The sequence below is a fragment of the Protomyctophum bolini genome (genome assembly GCF_963924005.1).
Source record: "Protomyctophum bolini genome assembly, chromosome: 7".
In the NCBI taxonomy this organism is placed as follows: Eukaryota; Metazoa; Chordata; class Actinopteri; order Myctophiformes; family Myctophidae; genus Protomyctophum; species Protomyctophum bolini.
Genome location: NC_137868.1, coordinates 1,021,283 through 1,040,023, shown reverse-complemented (window position 1 = coordinate 1,040,023; position 18,741 = coordinate 1,021,283). Strand labels below are relative to the sequence as shown.

General features: G+C 42.9%; 1 protein-coding gene across 1 annotated transcript in view; it reads left to right on the top strand.

The window, feature by feature from the left end:
• Positions 1–11,054: 11,054 nt before the first annotated feature.
• Positions 11,055–18,741, top strand: part of LOC308317939 (NACHT, LRR and PYD domains-containing protein 3-like) — a gene marked incomplete at both ends in the record, with an annotated part of 11,927 nt that continues 4,240 nt past the window's right edge. The window contains 7 exons of the mRNA XM_080767284.1: positions 11,055–11,160; positions 12,408–12,443; positions 12,580–14,320; positions 14,412–14,582; positions 14,899–15,069; positions 15,268–15,441; positions 15,623–15,669. Of these exons, the coding sequence (XP_080623410.1) occupies positions 11,055–11,160; positions 12,408–12,443; positions 12,580–14,320; positions 14,412–14,582; positions 14,899–15,069; positions 15,268–15,441; positions 15,623–15,669 (2,446 nt within the window). The remainder of the gene's footprint in view (positions 11,161–12,407; positions 12,444–12,579; positions 14,321–14,411; positions 14,583–14,898; positions 15,070–15,267; positions 15,442–15,622; positions 15,670–18,741) is intronic.

Here is an 18,741-nt window from a genome sequence, read left to right as displayed (position 1 = left end):
CTATTAAGAGAGCTACCTCTAATGTTCTCATTGTTAAAAGAAAGTGCTAGTATTTACAGGACTTGTAACTTAAACAAAAACATAGTTTTCAACTGGGAAAGGAAACGTCTCAAGCCTGCAAGTAGAAAGTAAAAAAATCACACCCATGTGAAGTGAGGGGTGCTATTATTGTACATCATCATGATGTAAAATAGTCACTCTGCCTATAATTTGAGTCAAATGTTTCACATTTAGTTTACCATTGCTTTGCAAAACAATGCCATTTACTGCTATTTATATAGAAATAAAATTGATATCATGCATAATTAAGTTCAGCCTTTTGGACCGGCCCTCCAAAATATTTTCTGTTTCTCATTTGGCCCCTCGGGAAAAAGAATTGCCCACCCCTGCCCTAGTGTGTGTGTGTGTGTGTGTGTGTGTGTGTGTGTGTGTGTGCTTGCATGTGCGCGTCTGTGTGTGTGTGCTTGCATGTGCGCATGTCGGGAATTAAACCTCTTCTGTACAAGTGTCCAAAATAAAAATAAAATCTTGTGGATTCAAATGTAGCTTTTGTACTTTCACTCGAGTAAAATCTTAATTCCCGGACTCAGAGGCTACACGTCGACTTCTACTGGCCCAAAGGTCATTCCCACTCGCCCTAAAAGCACTTATATTATAAAATGTGACCAGATTTGACTGGGAAGGGGAATCATAGCTTCAAATGGACATATTGGTTGTTCACCAGTTTTGGGGATATGCTTACCCCTCTTTTGGGGGGCAGTCCGGGGGGGGGGTTATAAATTCCTTCAAATGTCCGGGGTTTTACACGCATCGCCTGTAGTGTATCGCTGCGCTCACAGACCATTCAGACCAATGTGTATTTATTACAATGCACGTTCAATGGTTCGTAGGGGAATAACACTGTGAGAGGTGGACTTTCAGCCCCGAAGCCCTGAATGTGTATTATTGATAACAAGATCAGAGAAAGGCTCGCTGGCTTCTCTGCTGCCAGTTTCTGCAGATAGACTTTTGTGTTGCCTTCTCTCCGTGAGGAAAGCTTGACATGCCAAAGAACTATCTCATCATCATTGACATGCAGAAAAAGTAGCCTACTGTTTTCTTAGCTTTGTGACTGACCAATGAGAAGCAGATTGTATTGTTTGCAAATTAAGGAACTATGTGTCTGTCACAAATAAAAGTTCTGTCCTGCAAGCCCATGTCATGTCAACAACACAGACAAGGCAGCTGTGCGCGAGGCGAGTCCTGCAAATTAAATTGACCCAATATTATTTTGTACAACCTAGCAATGCATAAGATAATAGTTTGGAGAATAGGCTGGTCTCTCTTTTTACAAGAGATAAGCCATTGCATACAGCAGTGGTAACCAACCTTTTCAAGCCCAAGAGCCCATTTTATTCCCAATTGTAAGCCAAGATCTACCACTAAAACGTGTTAGAAAAAACACTTGGTTTTTTGCTATTTCTGACAGGCTCAATGCATGTACATACACACATCCACACAAAGACTAAAGCTTAAATTAGAATAAATACTTATAGTAAGTTATATTATCAATGTAAAATAATATTAAGACTAATGTATTAGAAATAAAAAATATTAGGACAGAAATACAAATAAACTTCTTTGTTGAGTTTTTTTTTAAATAAAACAAAATGCAAAGGACATGAATTGCTTTTACAGCACAATATTTTGTTTCTCATTTCAATGAATATTCACATTGGCAGATGTTCAAATGACAGGCATAACATGACCATATATATTTGCACAGATATGGTGACATACTCTCAGGGTCAGCCCACCTTTAATGAGACTGCTGTGACTGCACTTTATCTGCAAGCGTTTTGAAATCTGGTTCATATTTAGTGATTGCCAGTCTGAGGGTGTCATTAAGATGTGAGTCAGTCATATTCATGATAGCGTCCCTGACACGTTGAATACTAAACTTATTTGTAAAGTTCGAACGCCAACTTTTAACCAAACGTGGGAGAAAGCACTGTGCACGGCTGCACGCACAAATAAAGAGTGCACTCGCGCACGCACATGACGGATTATTATCGATCAAAACAATCCTTAGCGTTACCAGCTTAGTAAATTAATAGTCTACTGTAGCTGTGTGTCAGATGTTCTGTCTGAAGTAGTCAAAGCCAAGGAGAATGTTACAATTTAATTCACAATCGAGCATCATCGACACACATGTCTTACACACAACCCCCCCCAACCACTCCCCCTGCAGCTAGGTATCTTTTTTTCCTCCCCCCGCGCAGCTCATCCTTCGATGTCTTGCGTAGGAAGAGAGCTTTTTTGTGCCTGGCCCATGCCCCCGCCACCCCCACCCAGAAACGTCTAAGACACATTTCTTCCTCGGGAGACGAATAAAGTATCTCTCTCTCTCTCTCTCTCTCTCTCTCTCTCATCTTGCCCTGCATCGAATATCCCATGATAGAACAGCAGGATAAAAACGGATAGTCTGTCTATCATGCATGCATCCATGAGCTAAGCGTCAAGCCCTGTCTAGGACCCATGCACTTCCTTCAAAACTGTGGCTTTCTTGTTCCAATAGTTAGAATCTTCAACTCTCACTGTGTCATGTTTTGACAGCGGCACTAAACATTTTGACACTTTGTCATAGTGATATTTATCCAGCCAGGTCGGTGATTACTTATCATTCATGCTGTGCAACACATGCTTTTGTAAGCGACGCTAAGGATTGTTTTGATCGATAATAATCCGTCATGTGCGTGCGCGAGTGCACTCTTTATTTGTGCGTGCAGCCGTGCACAGTGTTTCTCCCACGTTTGGTTAAAAGTTGGCGTTCGAACTTTACAAATAAGTTTAGTATTCAACGTAAGTGTCGGGGACGCTATCATGCTGCGTTCACTCTGACGCTCTGTGCTGCCTGCGAGGGAACAACAGACACACAGGACACAGCACATGAGCACAGAGTGCTAAAAGGGGGAGGGCCGTGCGGTGGAAGCAAGGGGAACAGATCTTCAAGCTAAAATGCATCGAGCCTCTACACGTTGTTAGCTTGTAGATCTGCTCTTTTTTGCGAACGACATTCTGCTGTGATGTCTGGCTGCCCGTCAGTCTGACACTTCGGGATCAACTTGAAAGGTTCCCGCGAGCTACTGGTAGCTCGCGAACCCCTGGTAGGTTACCCCTGGCATACAGGTTCTCAAACTTTTTAATTTCAAGGACCCCCATAACTCAACCTGGCAGCTACTAGTCCTGACTATAGAGTAGCTAGCCAGACCAACCTGGCAGCTACTGTAACTAGTCCCTACTAGTCCCTACTAGTCCTAGAGCCAAGAGAATGCCTTAAGGGACATATTAATGTATTAATGTATTAATTAATGAGGAGTGTCAATTGAATGACATTCAGTCTGCAGGGAAGGATGCCGAAGGCAATCAAATGAGTGAGATAAGTCTAATTTAATAACAATTTACAATTTAGGCATTTAGCAGACGCTCTTAATCCAGAGCGACTTACATTACGCATGCAAATGCAATGTGCAATTGTAATGTGACAAAAAAGCATGGCAATACATCACATACATAAAAAGTAGTTTTCATGAAACATGCGTAAGCTAAAAGAACGTAACAGTGGAATATCTATATAATGAAACTATACATAATTATAAACTATATATACCAGGGGTTCTCAACGTTTTTGGCCGGGGAGCCCCGGAAATACTTTGGCAATGTCTCGGGACCCCCGCCCCGCCCCTCCCCGCCCCTCCCGACCCCCAATATAAATGGACTGCTACAATAACCTTAATAATAGAGACTATACACCATACATGAATACTGAAACCAGATATAACCATTAGGGAAGGTGTATGCATGTACTATGTGTACTATATGTAAACTCTTCTTGGGGACACCCCAAAATAATTTGGCGACCCCCTGAGGGGTCGCGACCCACGGGTTGAGAACCCCATAACCTGTCAGTCTTTATGATGCACAGCACTCAATGCAAGGTGAAGAATAAGTAAGTCGATCCATTGATATCCTTAGCCTACCGGCATATTTATTATTGTTATACAGCTTGCAGCTTCAGGCTGTTGTTGTTCTGCTCTTGGCGCATAAAACTGGCGCGCTCCAGCAAAGACATAAAGACGTCACATCCTGTGCGTCACCCTTGTACACTGTATAGAATACAACACAGTCACATGACATATGGAGTAAGGGCGCCACCTGTCTGTTAAGCTTAACACCCCCACTCTCTCTTAGCTCTCACTGGGTTATCTTGAAGAAAGAAAAATAAAATACAGTAGAACACAAGAAAGAAAATAACAAACACATGGTTTCCCTTTCCCATGTTGACAGTGCACTTTTAAGTGCCGAACATGTCCCGAGCAAACCTCTTTAGTTTGATCTTGGTGGCTGGCTTTGTCAGCACATCTGCAATCATCAGCTCAGTAGGACAGTATTCCAAAATCACTCTTCCACTGTTTATGATTTCCCTTATGAAATGGTACTTAATATCAATGTGCTTACACCTTTGCCTATTCACTGGGTTTTTGGCTAGTGCTATAGTACCTTGATTATCTTCAAATACTTTTGTTTGTGTATATTGGTATTTGTCAAACCCCCTGAGTAGTTGCTCTAGGTAGATACATTCCTGCATGGCTGAGGCTAAAGACATGTACTCTGACTCACATGTAGATAATGCAACAGTAGCTTGCTTTCTTGTCTTCCATGAGATCAGAGAGCTTACTTCACTCAGACTGGCACAATATCCTGATGTGCTTCGTCTGTCAGACGCATCTGATGCCCAGTCTGCATCGCTATAAACTCTCAGGCCTAGTTTATCCGTCTCATTTCTTTTGAAGCATAACTCCTGTTCTGCCGTACCTTTGAGGTATCTAAACACATGCTTCACTGTGTTCCAGTGTTCTAGTGTTGGCTCAGCAAAGTGCTGGGATAATTTACTAACCACAAAACTGATGTCTGGTCTAGTGCACGTGGATAAGTAAACCAGGCTTCCCACTGCCTCTCTGAACCTTCTTGTGTCTGCATCTACAGTGTACTCTAGTTTAGCCTCACACGGAGTCTCTCTGGACCTGCAATCCTGCATTTCAAAACGCTCTAAAATTTTGTTCACATATTTCTTTTGTGACATTTTGACTTCACCCTCTGTTTGGTCAAAATCGATCCCTAGAAAATGCTTCAATTTTCCTAGATCCTTCATTTGAATTTTTTCAGTGAGCATCATTTTCACACTGTTGAGCACACCCTTGTTGCTAGCAGCTATGATAATGTCATCAACCCAAACAATTAACATCACCTTCTCATCATGTTTCTCTTTTGTGTACACACAGTGATCAGCGGGATTCTGTACAAAATCTTTCTCAGTTAAACATGTGTGTAACATTGCATTCCAATTTCTACCAGACTGCTTAAGGCCATAGAGAGATTTGTGTAATTTGCACACTAGCTTTTCACCGGCTGGTGACTCTTTCTCATAGCCTTCTGGCTGCTCTATGTAGATTTCGCAATCAATCGGTGCATGCAAATAGGCCGTCTTTACATCCATTTGGTGCAGGACTAAATGCTCCTGTGCTGCAGTTTTGCATGATCACTCTCACGCTTGTCATATCTGCTGTGGGTGAGAATGTCTCTTCGTAGTCAGTCCCTGCTCTTTGACTGTAGCCTTTTGCTACGAATCTCGCCTTGTATTTGTCTGATCCATCAATGTTACTTTTAAGTGCGTAGACCCACCTGCCCCCCACTGCCCGTTTACCTGGTGGCAAGTGGGTGAGGGTGAAGGTCTCATTCTCTTCCAGTGATTTCACCTCATCATCCATGGCAGTTTTCCACTGCTTTGACCTGTTTGACACTATGGCTTCCCTGTAAGTTTGAGGAATGTCACATACTGCTCTGTAACAAGAGTCCACGCATGTTTCCAGTTTGTCCACTGTATCCTCAGTCTCAAACTCCTGTAGGTGAATTGGTTTCCTTCTGATTCTCGGTGGGTTCCTTCTGTTTACAGTCTCAGTGACTCTACCCGGCTGTGTGCTTTCAGTCTGTTCAGGTAAAGCCCCAGAAACACCACCCTGCATACCTTGATCTGATACATTTTCATCCTTGTCATCAACACAAATGTCCCTGTTATCATTGACCTTGGGATGCAGCTCCCCATTACCACACCCCATGTATGGCTCACACGTTTGTGTTTCTTTTTCTGCTCCTGTTTTGGTTGTGAACTTCACCAATCTGTGTTTCTGAACCTTCTCTTTTTCTGGGTAGTACACCAGGTAGGCTGGGCTGTTTTTATCATAACCCACGAAAACACCCTGCTCACACCTAGAGTCTAGCTTTCCTTTGCCTAGCTGTTTGTAAGCGTAGCACACTGATCCAAATTTTTGCAGTTTGGATAGGTCTGGTTCTCTCCCTGCAAACAGCTCGTATGGCGTTTTCTTTGTCCGCCTGCTGTAGCATCTATTCCTCACATAAGCCGCTGTCTGTACAGCGTAGTTCCATAACTTATTAGGCAAATTACTTTCTAACAGTAAACACCTCCCCATTTCGTAGAGTGTTCGCCACCCTCTCTCCGCTGTACCATTTTGGTGGGGTGAGTATGGTGCGGACGTCTCATGTCTAATTCTGTTTTTGATTAACAGTGCCTGGAACTCTTTGCTAGTGTACTCAGTGCCATTATCAGATCGGATACACCGAACTTCTCCGTACGGTGCTACATCTGCCAGAAATCGTTCTGTCGCCTGCACTGCATCACTCTTAGACCTTAGAAAATACACCATCATGGTGCCTGAGTAGTCATCAGTAAAGGATTGAGCATATCTGTGCCCAGCTATGCTAGTCGTTTGCATGGGACCTGCTAGGTCAGTGTGGACTAATTCTAAAGGTTTCTTAGCCCTTCTGTCAGGCTCCCTGTTTCTCGTCTGGGTGAATTTTCCCTTTGTACACACTTCACATAATTGTGCTGGCGTGACCACACTCCCCTTTATCTCCATGCCTTTAACAACACCTTGTAATTTCTGCACATCATCGTAATTACAATGGCCTAAAATCTCGTGCCACGTTTGTACATCATGACACACTTTACATTGATCCACATTATTTAGAACAGTTGGTAAGTAATACAAGTTTCCACTTTCGTGGATGTCAAACCTGCTACCATCCCTGGCGACCATGCGGTTGTCCCCTTTCTCAAAGGTGATCGTCGCTCCTCCATTTGTAGCTCGTGCCACCGAAAAGATGTCATGAGGGTATGAAGGCATGTACAGAGCATCTCGCAGCTGTGCTCTGTGCTGTTGTCCCGCGCTGTCTAGTAGGCAGATCATCGCTGTTCCTCTTCTTTGTGCTATCCCGCTGCACTTCGTCCCGTCGGCTAACTCCACTGAATGAGAGTCAGGTTGGAAGGTGTCATCAAAACTCTTAAACTTCTCTATGTCGTTTATGATGTGTGATGTCGCCCCTCCGTCCACCATGATGCCTTTCATCTTCATGCTGCTTGGTGGTCTCTCATTCCTTGTGACGTCGGTCTTGAAGAAATGGTCCTCCTCGTTGTCCCGCTCCTCCACGACCTTCCTGGCGCCGTCTCGCTCCCTCTTCTTCTTGCAGATGGATTCTTCGTGTGTATTGCTTTTACAGTAGCCACACCACACCTTTCTGGTACACTTTCTTGCCTTGTGCCCTTTTATTCCACCCCTGTAGCACGTCACGTTGGCCTCCTCATCTTTCCTGTTGCCAGTGTATGCCTTGGTGGGGCCTCGGCCTGGTTTCACATATGTCTTCATCACATTATCTGTAGACTCTGCTTTGTTCATTTTCTCACTCTCTTCAAAAACACGCAGTCTTCTTTTAAAGTCTGCAAATGTAACATTTTCTTCGTTTTGTGTTACATGTACTGCTAGTGGCTTGAAGGAGTCTGGTAGCCCGTTTAATACCATGGCTACAGCTAGTCCATCACTAATGGTCTCACCTGCATCTTTCAGGGCCATTATCATGTTCTCTGCTCTGATGATATAGTCAGTGACACTCTCATTCTCTACCATGTGTAGCTTGGTCAATGAGGTGTACAGATTAATGATTCTTGGCTTACTTTTCCCGGAATAGTGTTCCCTCAATATCTTCAGGGCTTTTCTGCCATCATCATCCGCCTCGTGTCTTATTATGGATAAGCTTTTGTCATCAATCAGTTCAGCATAACAGTCGACATTCTTCCTCCTGTCTTCTGCTTGTTCGTCTGCGGTCCCGCCCGTTGGTTCATTCAATATAGTCTCTTTTAATTTCTGAATATGAAGGTAACCTAGAAATCTTGTTTCCCATAGGTCATATCTCTCTTCCGAGCCATCAAAAAGAAGTTGCGGACCCGGGGTTCCCATTCTGTTTGCCATCTCACGTAATACGTCGCGAAAAACTTCTTCCGAGTCTTTTACCCACTTATCTCCAAGTTGTCCACCGAAGCTCCGTGTTAATCCGCCACGTTAAACTTCTTCCTCGGATCAAACGCTATCCTTGTGTACAACTCCGCCTGGGCCCATAACCTGTCAGTCTTTATGATGCACAGCACTCAATGCGTGGTGAAGAATAAGTAAGTCGATCCATTGATATCCTTAGCCTACCGGCATATTTATTATTGTTATACAGCTTGCAGCTTCAGGCTGTTGTTGTTCTGCTCTTGGCGCATAAAACTGGCGCGCTCCAGCAAAGACATAAAGACGTCACATCCTGTGCGTCACCCTTGTACACTGTATAGAATACAACACAGTCACATGACATATGGAGTAAGGGCGCCACCTGTCTGTTAAGCTTAACATATACCATGCTATACATAATATACAATAAAGTGTTATGACTTCATACAATGCCATTCTAGTGCTGTCTTCATCACATGATACAAGTCTGTATGAAATGCTATCTAAGTCCCCGGAACTTCCAGACCCACAGGAAACGCGCCCAGGGTGCCGGCCCGCTTCCGGCGAGCCACCTCGCGTCCGAAACGGTCGTGAAATGACAGAGTAACCGTGCGGGGGTCCCTGGGGGTCCCTGGAACATCCAGACCCCAGGATCTTACTTCAAGAACGGACGATTAAAGCATTGAAGCTGCTTACACTTTATTCACTTCACACATAACGTAGCTGCTCTGGTGTTACACTCTAACATGTCCGTGCGGAAACACGTCGCCAACTAACAAGCATATTGTTACAGGGCCCGTATCGGCGAGCCGCCCCGCGTCCGAATCGGTTGAGTAGTTACTCAATGTTACCATGTACTGTACTGTACTGTACTGTACTGTACTGTACTGTACTGTACTGTACTGTACTGTATGCTACGCAAAAGTGACACTTGGTTTTGAAAACCAACCAAATGCAATTTCCGTGCTCAGGCACAGGTAGCCACCCAGCCGGCCACCCAGGCACAAACAAAGCTACTTAAGGAAGTGGTTGCACCACTTAAATAAAGACCTTTCCCAACACGGCATCCAGGTTCTTAAATAAAGACCTTTCCCAACACTGCATCCAGGTTCTTAAATAAAGACCTTTCCCAACACGGCATCCAGGTTCTTTAATAAAGACCTTTCCCAACACTGCATCCAGGTTCTTAAATAAAGACCTTTCCCAACACTGCATCCAGGTTCTTAAATAAAGACCTTTCCCAACACGGCATCCAGGTTCTTTAATAAAGACCTTTCCCAACACTGCATCCAGGTTCTTTAATAAAGACCTTTCCCAACACTGCATCCAGGTTCTTAAATAAAGACCTTTCCCAACACTGCATCCAGGTTCTTAAATAAAGACCTTTCCCAACACTGCATCCAGGTTCTTAAATAAAGACCTTTCCCAACACGGCATCCAGGTTCTTTAATAAAGACCTTTCCCAACACTGCATCCAGGTTCTTAAATAAAGACCTTTCCCAACACTGCATCCAGGTTCTTAAATAAAGACCTTTCCCAACACTGCATCCAGGTTCTTAAATAAAGACCTTTCCCAACACTGCATCCAGGTTCTTAAATAAAGACCTTTCCCAACACGGCATCCAGGTTCTTAAATAAAGACCTTTCCCAACACTGCATCCAGGTTCTTAAATAAAGACCTTTCCCAACACTGCATCCAGGTTCTTAAATAAAGACCTTTCCCAACACTGCATCCAGGTTCTTCAGTGCTAGCTGCTGTCGCTCCACTCCGAGGCATCAATCAAACCCACAATGGACCAATCAGCATCAGCATCAGGTCCACAGACCACGGTACTGTTGGTTACTAATGCACTCACAGCTTTACACAGTTTATTTGTGCGTCTCTAAATGTTATGACGAATTGAACATGGTGGACCCCATTGTAAACCAGTGTAATGCTTTATGATCGTCGACCACAGTTAACAGTTTTGTATTGAGTTGTGCTTGAAATGTATACTGTAATTCTCCAATTATTCATTAATTCTTCAATCATTAATTTATCCCAATTCTTATTAAACGTTTGTCTCGGTGGGATTAGTCTTTATGGCAACACAATGAATTAGATGTGATGTTCTCCCCGTGCTTTGCAGTAGAGTTAGACCATATATGTAGTAGAGTTAGACGGAATGGAAATATATATTATCCCACTAATTGTTTCCACATTGACTGATATAGATATTTATTACCATATTACGATCATCACTCTGTATTGTTATGATTGAAATAACATGACTGTATCCAACAGGATGCTGATAACGACTTGACTTCAGAAGCAATGGATGCAGAAAAATCCAGAAAAGGTGAGTGTTTTATTTCAGTGTCCGAGGTGACCGGTGAGTAGGTTGGTAGCTGGTGCTACGTTCTGTTTACCAGGGCTGTACAGTAGGGTTGTACAAGTTGTTACATTACTTTGTATGTGGGGAATGCAGAGAGCTTTGTTTTTCATTCATAGGATTCTCTAATTTCATCCACTCTTTTTCTCTCTTGCAAACAGCACAGTTTGTGATGCAGCACAGGGCACAGTTGACCCAAAGGGTGTCTGCAGTCATGGCTGTAGTAGACAGTCTAGGAGACAGCTGGGTCCACCGTGAGACCTACAGCGAGATTTATGCTGAGAAGACAACCATGGAAAAAATGAGGACTCTGTACACATCAACAGTAGTTCCAGGAGGAACCAACACCCGGGCAGCATTTTATGATGCCCTCATGGAACACCAACCCCGCCTGCTGGTGGACCTTGGTAAGATCATTCATTCATTCATTCATTTATTTAAGGGGTGGCAGTGGCTCAGGGGTAGAGTGGCCAACACAGAGAGACAACACAGCCATGAAAAATAACACTGACAGCTATGAAGTGTTTTTGTGTTTAGCGAAGGGCTAATTGCTGCCAATGTGCAGGTTGGTGCCTTGCATGGTTTCCTCCACCATCGCTGTGTGAATGGATGAATGTAATGCACAATCATAAAGGCGCTATATAAATACAGCAGTTACCATTTACCATGTCCACTCACACTTCATCCTCCTCTCCTTATGCAGGATCTGATCTTCCATCACAAGACTCGACTAACAAGGCTAACGAGGGTGAGTCAAGAAACAATCTGGACGGAGCCTTTTGTAAATTAGATAAACAGTATTATTAGATTATTTCTGTATTTACTCCAGCAGTCAATGAGTTAAGGTGTCATCATCATAGTATTGGCAGCCAACACATTGTTTTAAACATTTTATGCATTTAAAATGTGCAATAATCATGTAATATTATAATCACGCTATCTCTCTCTCTCTCTCTCTCTCTCTCTCTCTCTCTCTCTCTCTCTGAGTGTAACACTAATATGTTTCTTTCTATTGTGCAGCTTCTCCAGTGCCCCCTGCTGGAGCCATTAATGAAGCACATGGTGGAAGTGCAGTGGTTGCTCCTGTTTTATCTGGATGTAACATCAGTGGTTCAGTCAACATCACTGTCACCACTGCTACACAGCCAGGTACACTGTAAAATATACTACTGTATTACTACACAGCCAGGTACACTGTAAAATATACTACTGTATTACTACACAGCCAGGTACACTGTAAAATATACTACTGTATTACTACACAGCAAGGTACACTGTAAAATATACTACTGTACTACTACACAGCAAGGTACACTGTAAAATATACTACTACTACTACACAGCAAGGTACACTGTAAAATACACTACTGTACTACTACTACACAGTAGGTTACACTGTAAAATATACTACTACTACTACACAGCAAGGTACACTGTAAAATACACTACTGTACTACTACTACACAGCAAGGTACACTGTAAAATATACTACTGCATTATTACTACTACTACTACTACTACTACACAGCAATCCATTGCATGAATGTTGTTACTTAGATAATGACAATAGAGCATCAATACATACTAACGTATAATGACAATAGACAATAGACAAACTAACGTTTCACTTCATTATCCTCCTCTCCTTATTCAGGACCTGAACTTCCATCACAAGACTCGGCTAGCACGGGTGAGTAAAGAAACTTAGATCAGGTTCTCTACCTTTGTATCTCCAAGTACAGCAGTACACCTTCCCCACCTTCATCTATAATGATGTCATTCTATATTACATACTTAATGATGTCATCTTGTCTTTGGTCATTTAGAAACTCTTGCTCTGTGTATAGAAGCGCTCAAGTCTAATCAGAAGAAGAAGATTCAGCGTTTGAATCACTGGAGCTCAAAAGATGTACCAAACCCACTTGTGAGTGGCATGTTCACAGAGGTCTACAACACAGTGGGAGGCAGTGGACAGGTCAATAAAGAACATGAGATCAGGCAGATTGAATTGGCATACTGCCAAACAGCTGGACCAGAAACACCAATCAACATGGACGACATAGTGGAACCTTCACCTGGACAAAGTGAACCCATCAAAACAGCGATGATGACGGGAGCGGCCGGCATTGGTAAATCAGTACAAGTTCAGAAGTTCACTCAGAACTGGGCAGAAGGCAAAGCCAACCAGCATGTCGACTTTGTGTTTCCATTCACTTTCCGAGAGTTGAATTCGGAGATGAAGGAGAACAAGGAGAACAAGTACAGCATGGAGGGATTTCTTCATCACTTCTTCAGTGAAACCAAGGAGATAAAGATCTGCACCTTCCAACAGTGCAACATTCTGTTCATCTTGGATGGGCTGGATGAATCGAAGCCAGCTCTAGATTTCACTGTGAAATGGACTGATCCGATGAAGCCAACAACAGTGCACGTTCTCCTGACAAACCTCATCAGTGGGAACTTGCTTCCAAATGCCAAATTCTGGATAACCTCACGACCTGCAGCCGCCGGCCAGATCCCTTCTGTTGACAGGGTGACAGAGGTGAGAGGGTTCAAAGACCCTCAGAAGAAGGAGTACTTCTTCAAGAGATTCCCTGATGAGCAGCTGGCCATTCAAATCTACTCTCACATCGAGACATACCGAAGCGTCCACATCATGTGTCACCTCCCGGCCTTCTGTTGGATCACTTCTAACGTTATGGAAGAAATTGTGAGGAAGAAAGGAGCGCTGCCAAAGACCCCGAGCGCCATGTACTTCTACTTCATTGAGATTCAGTCCTTACTCAAGAATGCCAAGTATCTTGATAGGAAACAGTATGATGTCATTCTTTCTCTGGCGAAACTGGCTTTTGAAGGGCTGATGAAAGGCGACCTGATCTTCGAGGAAGAACACCTGACAGCGTCTGGCATTGATATCAGCGACGCAGCAGTGTACGCAGAACTGTTTGGAGAGGTTCGCGGAACAAGGGACAAGATGTTCTCCTTTGCCCATCTGAGTGTTCAGGAGTTTCTGGCTGCCCTCCACGTCTTCATCACTTTCATCAACACTGGTGACAACCTACTACTCTCAACCTCCAAGAGGTTATTTGGAAAGGTTTTCAAATCCAAGATTCATCACCTCTACCAAAGTGCTGTAGACGAGGCCTTAAGGAGTCCAAATGGACACCTGGACTTGTTCCTGCGTTTCCTGATGGGCCTCTCTTTGGACACCAATCAGAAGTTCGTACAAAAGCTCATACAAAAAGGGAAAAGCTTCCAGACCAATCATAAAACCATCAAATACATCAAGGAGAAGATCAAAAAGAATCCATCTCCAGAGAGAAGCATCAATCTGTTCCACTGTCTGAATGAGCTGAATGATCATTCTCTGGAGGACGACATCCAACAGTACCTGACGTCAGGACGTCTCTCCACAGACAAGATCTCTCCTGCTCAGTGGTCAGCTATGGCCTTCGTGTTGCTGTCTTCAGGAAAGGAGCTGGATGTGTTTGACCTGAAGAAATACTCTGCTTCAGAGGAGGCTCTTCTGGGGTTGCTGCCCGTGCTCAAAGCCTCCAAGAAAGCTCTGTAGGTTCACTGATAACTGGATACATTTCAAATATTATTTGATCTTTATTTAACATCAAATCTAATACATGCATCACTATTGTTTCTTCAGGCTGAGTGGCTGCAACCTGTCGAAGAGATGCTGTCAGGCGTTATCGTCAGCTCTCAGCTCCAGCTCTAGCCTGAGAGAACTTGACTTGGGAAATAACGACCTTAAGGACTCTGGAGTCAGCCTTCTGGCTGAGGGACTGGGGAGTCCACACTGCATGTTGGAGACTCTCAAGTCAGTATGCCTGAAACTGGGTTCAACTGTGTTAAAATGAAACAAAAGTTTTAAAAATCAATGGGACAAAATATAACATTGTGAAACTATCTCTGTGTGTGTGTGTGTGTGTGTGTGTGTGTGTGTGTGTGTGTGTGTGTGTGTGTGTGTGTGTGTGTGTGTGTGTGTGTGTGTGTGTGTGTGTGTGTGTGTGTGTGTGTGTGTGTGTGTGTGTGTGCATGCGTGCGTGTGTGTGTGTATGCTATTTATTTTATTATATGATCTTTATTTTCCAGAAGTCTACTGACTAAATGCTTTACCACTACTGTTTCTTCAGGCTGAGTGGCTGCAACCTGTCGGAGAGATGCTGTCAGGAGTTATCGTCAGCTCTCAGCTCCAGCTCTAGCCTGAGAGAACTTGACTTGGGCAATAACGACCTTAAGGACTCTGGAGTCAGCCTTCTGGCTGAGGGACTGGGGAGTCCACACTGCATGTTGGAGACTCTCAAGTCAGTATGCCTGAAACTGGGTTCAACTGTGTTAAAATGAAACAAAAGTTTTAAAAATCAATGGGACAAAATATAACATTGTGAAACTATCTGTGTGTGTGTGTGTGTGTGTGTGTGTGTGTGTGTGTGTGTGTGTGTGTGTGTGTGTGTGTGTGTGTGTGTGTGTGTGTGTGTGTGTGTGTGTGTGTGTGTGTGCAGTTTGTCAGGATGTCTGGTCACAGAGGAAGGCTGTTCTTCTCTGACCTCAGCTCTGCGCTCCAACCCTTCCCATTTGAGAGAGTTGGACTTGACCTTCAATCATCCAGGAGAATCAGGCGAAGCGATGCTCTCTGCTGTTGTGAAGGATCCACGCTACAGACTGGACGCTCTTAGGTACGAGAGACTTGGTCTGTGCGTGCGTGCGTGCGTGCGTGCGTGCGTGACAACATTTTGGTCAGAACAATGTTCTCAATCATTCTGTGATGCTGTTCTGTATTATTTAATGTTTAATGGTGTAAAATCATAGTTTATATTATCATAGAGAATATTGACTTTGTCTCTCCTCCAACTCCAGTGTGGAGCACGGTGGAGTCTGCAGGATGATACCAGGATTGAAGAAGTGTAAGTTTATATTGTGTTTTATTCATTATTACTGTACTGTTATTAAGGTTATCGTAGCCGTTAATTTGTATTGGGGAGGGGGTCATATCCACATCAGTATGTGACATTATGAACTGAAAAAAGATGATGATAACCATAACGTGTAGGCCAGCAGTCCCCAAACATTTTAGGCCGTGAACCCCCTGTTACCTCCTGGCCTAGCTGAGGTACCCCCAACGCTCATCGTTGTATTTGGACGAACATTATATATTTCTTAATATGATTATGGCAAATAATCCCAGAATGTCACTGCACTGAGAGACATGCAGCTATACATCTCCTTACAACAGTGTTTTACTGACTCTATACATCTCCTTAAAACAGTGTTTTACTGACTCTATACATCTCCTTACAACAGTGTTTTACTGCTCTATACATCTCCTTACAACAGTGTTTTACTGCTCTATACATCTCCTTACAACAGTGTTTTACTGCTCTATACATCTCCTTACAACAGTGTTTTACTGACTCTATACATCTCCTTACAACAGTGTTTTACTGACTCTATACATCTCCTTACAACAGTGTTTTACTGACTCTATACATCTCCTTACAACAGTGTTTTACTGCTCTATACATCTCCTTACAACAGTGTTTTACTGCCTCTATACATCTCCTTACAACAGTGTTTTACTGACTCTATACATCTCCTTACAACAGTGTTTTACTGCCTCTATACATCTCCTTACAACAGTGTTTTACTGCTCTATACATCTCCTTACAACAGTGTTTTACTGCTCTATACATCTCCTTACAACAGTGTTTTACTGACTCTATACATCTCCTTACAACAGTGTTTTACTGCTCTATACATCTCCTTACAACAGTGTTTTACTGCCTCTATACATCTCCTTACAACAGTGTTTTACTGACTCTATACATCTCCTTACAACAGTGTTTTACTGCTCTATACATCTCCTTACAACAGTGGTTTACTGCTCTATACATCTCCTTACAACAGTGTTTTACTGCTCTATACATCTCCTTACAACAGTGTTTTACTGCCTCTATACATCTCCTTACAACAGTGTTTTACTGACTCTATACATCTTCTTACAACAGTGTTTTACTGCTCTATACATCTCCTTACAACAGTGTTTTACTGCTCTATACATCTCCTTACAACAGTGTTTTACTGCCTCTATACATCTCCTTAATTACAACAGTGTTTTACTGACTCTATACATCTCCTTACAACAGTGTTTTACTGACTCTATACATCTCCTTACAACAGTGTTTTACTGCTCTATACATCTCCTTACAACAGTGTTTTACTGCCTCTATACATCTCCTTACAACAGTGTTTTACTGACTCTATACATCTCCTTACAACAGTGTTTTACTGCTCTATACATCTCCTTACAACAGTGTTTTACTGCCTCTATACATCTCCTTACAACAGTGTTTTACTGACTCTATACATCTCCTTACAATGCAGGATGTTATAAAACATGGAATATAAAAGGACCCCAAAAAAAATCTGAAATTGGCTGTCGACCCCATCTGAAAATATGTTGTTACACGGACCCCCAGAAGCCAATATTTGAGTTTAAAAGGATTTGCATACGTTTTCACTAGGCATGTGAATCTCGTCTCATCTCACGATTCGATACGCATCTCGATGCACTGCCAGCGATACGATACATTAGAGATACATGGAATCCCCTGGCGATACGATGCGATACGATTCTCCCTCTTCCCGATGCGATGCGATGCGATAACCATTTAGTTCAAATCAATGCGATACGATGCGATTCACCCCTCTACCGATACGATGCGATTTGATGGAGATTCATCACAATAGAAAGGATTTATATTAAAGCTCTATTAATTTCCCAAAACATGTAAAAATGCATTACATTTAAATTCAAAGCAATTTATTGTTTTACTGTAGGTTAGTATTATAGCTCTGCATCTCAAACAACCCAACTTATAGAATTATGTAAGTAAACAAAGGGTCTGCTCTCTGCTGGTTATTGTGGAATTGTTAGATTACTAATAATCATAGGCTATAGTATAATAATTATATCTCAAAGGTCAATTTGAGGTTTTGAGTATAGAGGGTTCAAAAGATTAAAATGTAATAGCCTATGTAATAGCTCAATTAATGTTACCAACATATAAATAGAAAATAAACAAATAAACAAAACAAAAATGACAGGTCACACTCGTAGTGCTGTCAAACAAGTAGTTTAATCTGCAACACAGTTTTATAATATAATTGCCTATGTATAGTGGGGGTCCCTGCTTGATCTCTCACTCTCAGCTAAGTGGTCCTTGGCTTGACCTAAAAAACATTGAAGACCCTGGCCTGCATGTATTATTAACGTTATAAATACATAGCAGATGTACAAGCTCACAACGCGACTCATCCACGCCCCGCTGTGAGCTTGTGGATCTGCAATTTTAGGCGTGCGACACCGTCTTGCTGCAGAATATAAATAAGGCTTCTATCCCAGAGAATAGCAGGGGAAAGCTGGACAGTGGAAAGTTGTGGAACGGTTGTAAACGACTTTGCAAGCAGTACACCCAGCTGTGGCGTTGTTGTTGTACACGTGTGTGCAGACTGCAGAAGCTTTCTATAATTACAAATTGATGATAGCGAGTCGCAACGCAGATTCGCGTCGGAGAATCAGCTAGAACAGCTGTGTGGATCATTAGCATTTAGCAGCACCAGCGCTACAGTGAAAAGTCAACTGATCGACGGACAGCTATTTTATAAAGCTAAAGGTTGTGCTTCCTTTGTGCGTGGGGTTCACTTCTGTTCGTCGCGGGTGCTCTTTATAGTCTGTTGTCTCAACGTGTCTACTCTACGGTGCAGAGTAGCTGCGTGCTCGCAGCGCACAGCCGCACACTGTGCGGAGCTGGCTGCGAGAGACCTTTTTTTTCCTTCCTTTTCTGATGGTACGTTCAATGCGCCTCGGAAACACAGGATAGGGTGAAATTTACCATGAAAAAACAGTGCAACCACGGATTTTACCGGTGCAAGCACTCCGCGAACGATGCATCGAGATTTCAGCCGTCAATTTTACC